Here is a 5,925-nt window from a genome sequence, read left to right on the forward strand (position 1 = left end):
TGTTGGGAATGGGGGCAACATGGTAAATCTAACTCTAAACTGGACTCAGGAAGGAGTGCAGGACATGTAGAGAAAAATAAGTTTCTGGAACAGTACTCTTTTCTAGTGAATTTGTAGTACAACTGCTTCCACAGCATGAGTCTCCTCCTCCTTTTTCCTACCCTCGGCACCATGCCTCCCATCCTCACAGCACCCCACGTGTTTCCCTTGCTCCCCTACCCCAACAACAGACATTCTTGATGATTATCAGCAGAAACTTTATTTCTCATTGATTCAGGAACAATTGAAGGGTAGATGGAAAGAGGGAGGGAGGGATGGAGGGACAGTGGGAGGAAGAATCCAGCAAAGAGGAAGGCCTGGATTGGGGGAGATGAGAAACACGTACCCAGGGCAAAGGGGCAATTCTCAAGTAGGAGATATTGAATGAGCGGGCAGTTATAGGGGGCACAAAATTCAAAATCAGCCACAGGGGGGTGAGGTGAGGATTGGACCCAGCCTGGTTGGACAAAGGGAAGTTAGTACAATTTAGGGCTACAGGACCCTGGGGTTCTGTCAGGCTATCAGGGCTCAGGTTTCAGGTTTCAGGGTATAACATGGGGGAGCCCAGTAGGGGCTATGCTGGCTGCAGGGGGAGCCCCCAGGCCCCTCCCCCAGAGCCCCTCCTTTTGGGGGAATTTCACTGACGTGGCAGAGCCGTTCACTGTAATCTGGCCGCAGACTCTCCGCCAATCCCTTAGACACACCACTCCAGGCCTAAAGACAGATATCTCCAGGTCAGGGGTCAATTAGGAACAGGAAGTAAAAGACCCAGGCTCTGTGACAAGGCAGCTCTCACAACGTCTGCAACCACTGTGATTACGGAAGGGACGCACAGATTCCTGGGCCCCCAGTACCACTGTTTCCAACTGCCTTAAACCAATCGATAGTCAGTTCTTCTGTGTATCTCTCTCCATCTAGCCCATCCCCCAATGGGTCGGCCACATCCTGACAGTTAGTGCAGGCCCCCCTCCTCTCCCCTCTGCCCCCATACTCTCTCTGTCTTGCTGGCAGGCAGTTGGCAGTTGACAGACTGCAGTCTGCCTATGACAATGTTCTCACCGAAAAGTTCCCATGGTATTCAGTAACCAGATCCTCTAGGTTCTTGAGGGTAGGAATTCGGGGCATCGTCCTGAGGGGGAAGAAAGAGGGAGCAGGAGCACATCAGTTACGCTCTTTTGTTACCCTTCTCCCAGTGCTCCCATATGGGATGAAGTGATTCTGTGTTCTCTGTGCCTACAGTTTCCTTTCATCACCATGCCCACTCGGGTGACCCCTCATTCCTTACCGTCCCGCCCTCTACTCCTGGAGACCCTGTAATAACTTTCCTCTACTATTCCCAGCCACCCCCGCCTCGTTTTTCTGGGATTCCCAAAATCTCACCGTTCCAGCCAGCAGTACACACAGATGAGGCTAATAATCAATCCCATGGAGCCAATGGGGATAAGCACAGCTTCCAATGCAAACAATGAAGGATTCTCTATAGAAAAGAGACCTAACATTTGTGGTATCCCTGCTACGTGCCCACATTTGTAGAGCCCCAACTTGGTGCCAGGCACTGTGCTAAACACTTTCCATATACTTAATCCTCACAACTCCTGAGAGGGGGTAATAATTCTTATCTCCATTTTACAGATGAGGAAACAGAATCAAAGAGGTTAGCAATGTGCCCAAGGTCAAAGAGGCAGTAAGTAGCAGAGGCAGGTTTAAACTCCAGATTTGTCTGGTTCCAAAGCCATCTTCACCATGCATGCTTTCTGGGAGTGCTGCAGGGAAATATTATACATTCTGTATCCCCTCTGAGCACTCCTTGGCCTCCTTCTCAATCCACCCCGCTACTCTAACAACACACTGACCCAACCCTACACATACAAAGCCTACTTCCTGGGAGTTGGGGTTGAACAGTGAGGGGAGATGGGCCACCAAGTTTGGGGGCTTAGAGATAGGGAGGTAGAGCAAAAGACAATGGTGCTAGAAAGGTTGGGGTGCTGGCCTCATGGGTCGGGGTGATGCATTAGGCCCATTTTACCCTTTGAAGTATTGCTGCCCCAGTGGATCGGGCGGCTCCATTCACTCCAATGCTGAGCGCTTCCACAGAGCGGGTTATAGCGGCTCCGAACACGGAAGGTGTAGAGTTTCTGTGCATCCACGCTAGGCAGAGAGAAGCTACGTCTGTGGTCCACTGATTGTTCCTTGGGGAGAAAGAGGGTGGGGGAAGATGGGTGTCTATAAAAGAAGGGAGAATTAAACCTGCTGCCCGCCCCCATGTCATCTCCGGCTCTTCCCATTCCTCCTCCCTCTCTTGACTACTCAAGCCACCTTGCTCCCTTCACTGACTAGAATTTAGTGATGATAGGGAAAGGAGTTGGAGGGGGCTGGAGGGTGGGCAGAGGAACTGGGAGGCGGAGAACAGGAGCTTGGGATCAGGCCCTCCTATTTGGCTGATTGAATCCTTTATCCCCACTTGCTTGGCCTTAGCTGCTATGTTCATAACCCCAGTCACTCACAGTCCAGCTGCGGTCCCGGTCACTTCGGTACTGCACCAGGTGCTCCAAACAATGGTCCAAGTATCTGTTGCTCCAGCTCAGTTCTAGCTGGGATTCACTCAGGTTGCGAAGTGTTAGATTCTTTGGAGCCCAGGGGATCACTGGAGATATGTGTGCGTGTGTGGTCATTCCCCTGGCCTGGACAAGTCAGGATCCTGAAAGTAGTGCCCCTGATCCCTCCTCCCTTCCCCATTCACATCCCTCACCTCCTCCTTTTTGCCGGAGTACTCTTATGTGAAAGAACACCACTCCATGTACTCTACACCATGTACTCCACACCACAATATCCCTGGACTTTTGACCCCCTTTCCAAATTACCAAGATCCTGCAGTTTTAACATCTGTGTGGCTTGTCTCCTGGGTTCCTGTGGGTCCTGGAGCTGGACAACAAATGTTTGGTAGAGATGGATCTCCTCTTTTCCCAACCAACAGCCAGAAGCGACCTCTTCAGAGAATAAATAGTGGCCACACTCTTGGACTTTGCCATCGTCAGAGTTCTTATACCTAGAGAAGGGTTGGAAGGAAGAGGAACAGGTGGTAAACTTGGGTACTACAGATATCCACAGGCCAGCCTCATCTCCTCTGAACTGACTTATGACTTACCCCCTGAGAAAAGAGTGGGGAGCCAGAGATGTTGGCTACCCTCTTTCTTGGTCCCCATGCCGTCTCTCACATCCAGCCCACCTCCTGCTCCTCCCCTGTGCTATCCCCTCTTCGCTTCTCATACCAATAGTGCAGTGTCAGGTTGGTGGGCTGGGGCTCAGAGCTGGTGTTCCAAGTGCAATTCATGTACTCGACATTGAACACAAAACACTGAACCTCTGGGAGGGGCCGGGTAGAAACAGTGATCCCAGGGGGTGTAGAGGTCAGGAAGAAATCTAGATTGGGGAGAAAATGAAGTGGGGCAGGGGAAGAGAAGAAATGATGGTCAGAAGAAGAAGCAGCGTAAGGCAGGGAACCCTTCCCCTCGCCCTCCCCACAGTACACTTAAATTCTGCCCGCATCCTTGTAATGCCCAGTGGCAGGTTCCAGATTTCTGTACGGTCCCTTCCCACAACCTCCCTTCTCACCAACCCCCTCCAGTCCCAGGTTTACCACTAGCTGTGATGTCTTCATTCCCATTGGGTGTGAGGACCTTCGGGGTCAGCCCCACCCCCAGCAGAGGCAGCTGCAGGAATAAGAGGGATCTGAGTGGCAATGGTGGCTTCAACATGGCGCTTGCTCTTCGTTCCCTGGGTGTAGACTGTGTCAGGAACATGGGCCCCTCACCCACTACCCCTCCCCACCCACACGTTTCCTTCTGTCATAGCTTCCGGTGGAAAGAACCTTAGAAACCAGGGCTTTACAGAGGGTGTGGCAAATGTGTGCTATGACACAGGCTAAATCCTCTGAGAGATTAGGTGTTAATCTAATTTGTAGGTGTAACACCACCACTGTAAAGTGGTGCTAAGTAGAGACTAAGGCTGAGTATACAATATTGTCACAGATTCAAGAATCCTCAGACCACCTAGATCCTGAGAAGCATCTGTTCACCACCACCACCACCACCATCGTCAACCACCTTCTCATCTAAATGGTTTTATCCTGTAAAGCGTGGGGTCTGAACCTCTGCACATCCAATGCTATGCTCCTTCCTTGGCTCAGTGACCCTGAAGCCTCTGTCAAAACTCTACAGTCTTGGCTCCTGTGGGCACAAATATAGCTGTCTTTCCTCTGACCTAATCCAAGCCAGAATATCCATCCTTAGCTGCTGCCCCCCAGCTGGGTCCCTGTTGAGACTGGTGAGGAGGTCTGACTTAGAAGTAGATTCTGGAAATGGAAGAAAACAATACTAGCTTCAAACTCTTCGTCTTCCCCTAAATCTGCTTCTCTTCCTGTGTTCCCTACCTCAGTTAATGGTATCATCACCCTCTCAGTCCCCCAGACTTGAAACTTCAAAGTCATCTTCAATTCCTCCCTCTCTCTCACCCTGAGAGTCCAATCAGCCCTACATATGTGGTGTTTTCTCCCAGCAGTGTCCTCCTTTCCATGACCACAGCCACTGTGCTAAATCAGCCTTTCATTCCCTCTAGTCATGACTATTACTAGAACCCACTAACTGGCCTCCCTTTCTAAAGGCCCCCTGCTCTCTAATCCATTCTTCATTCTGTTGCCAGATTTGTCTTCCCCCAAACACAGAGCTGATTGGAGACACTATTGGAGACACAAATTACAGAAATTGTATATTCAGAAAACATTTATTGAGTCTTTAATATGTGCCAAGCACTGTGCTTATGTTCTAACTCACTCTAATTTTCTGCAGGTTAAAATTCCTCAGAGTTAGTTCAAATGTTACTTCCTCCAATATGTTTTCCCCTCCCCAATCAGAATTAATTTGTCTTCCCATTGTGATTCAATAGCATTTTGTTATAACTTTCCTTTGTTATTTGCTAATTTTATTATTTTTTATTTATTGTTGTTACTTTTATTATAGCACTCTGTCTTTTCTCTAAAAGGCAATACCATCATAAAAGGAACAGCAGCTCAAGAGTCAAGAAAAAATCCTAGTCTCAGCTGTGTTACTCAGTAGCTGTCTATTATCAGGCAAGTGAACTTCCACTCTGAAAATCAGCTTCCTCATCTACAAAATGGAGACAATAATAATCCCTAATTCATGGGGCTGTTTGCAGATTAAAGGAGATAATGTCTGAAAAAGCATCCGACACTTAGTAGGTGCCTCTTTTGCTAGAGCAAGGGTTCTTAACCGGGAGTTCACGGACACTTAGGGTATATATCAATGAGCTTCGGGGAGTTTAAGAATTCCCTGGCTGGTATCTAACATTTTGTATGTCTCTGTGAACATTTTTGTGGGAAGAAGGGCCATAGCTTCCATCAGCATCTTAGAGGGGTTGTGAATCAAAAATGCTTAAGAACCTCAGTGCTAGACCTTAAAGACCTTGAGGGATTAGAACTGGCCTTTCAGGGGTTAATAGGTGCTTTCTTATGCATACATAGTCTCTAATCTTCACAACAGTCCTTGGAAGGAAGTATTAGTATACCCATTTTTCAGATGCGGAAACTAAGAAATGAAATGGTTTGTAAAGGGCACCTATTCGAGGCCAAGAACTGAGCGAGGCGCCGGGAACCCCAGCACCAGTCAGAGCTCAGCACGGCGGCAGCCTCCCGCCTTGCAGGGCAGTATCCCCAGCGCAGTGAAGCGGCTCGCAGCTGTTTCATGGATATCCGCTGAGCGACATCGATCTCCGGCCGCCGTCCCGAAGAGCTCCCGGGCGCGGAGCTCCGCCCCACGCCGGGCCGGGCCCCGCCCCCGCTGCGGTCGGTGTTGTCCGACGGTTCCCGGCGTC

General features: G+C 49.6%; 1 protein-coding gene across 1 annotated transcript; it reads right to left on the reverse strand.

Moving 5' to 3' along the window:
* Nucleotides 1-239: 239 nt before the first annotated feature.
* Nucleotides 240-3,851, reverse strand: IL2RG (interleukin 2 receptor subunit gamma). The gene is made up of 8 exons (XM_058536137.1): nt 3,677-3,851; nt 3,309-3,459; nt 2,901-3,085; nt 2,544-2,683; nt 2,066-2,228; nt 1,420-1,516; nt 1,099-1,168; nt 240-753 (listed from the first exon to the last, which is right to left on the reverse strand). The coding sequence occupies exons 1-8, from the start codon at nt 3,837-3,839 to the stop codon at nt 568-570; spliced, it is 1,155 nt and encodes a 384-aa protein (XP_058392120.1). The 5' UTR covers nt 3,840-3,851; the 3' UTR covers nt 240-567.
* Nucleotides 3,852-5,925: the final 2,074 nt, after the last annotated feature.

Source organism: Diceros bicornis, chromosome X, assembly GCF_020826845.1.
Source record: "Diceros bicornis minor isolate mBicDic1 chromosome X, mDicBic1.mat.cur, whole genome shotgun sequence".
Classification (NCBI taxonomy): domain Eukaryota; kingdom Metazoa; phylum Chordata; class Mammalia; order Perissodactyla; family Rhinocerotidae; genus Diceros; species Diceros bicornis.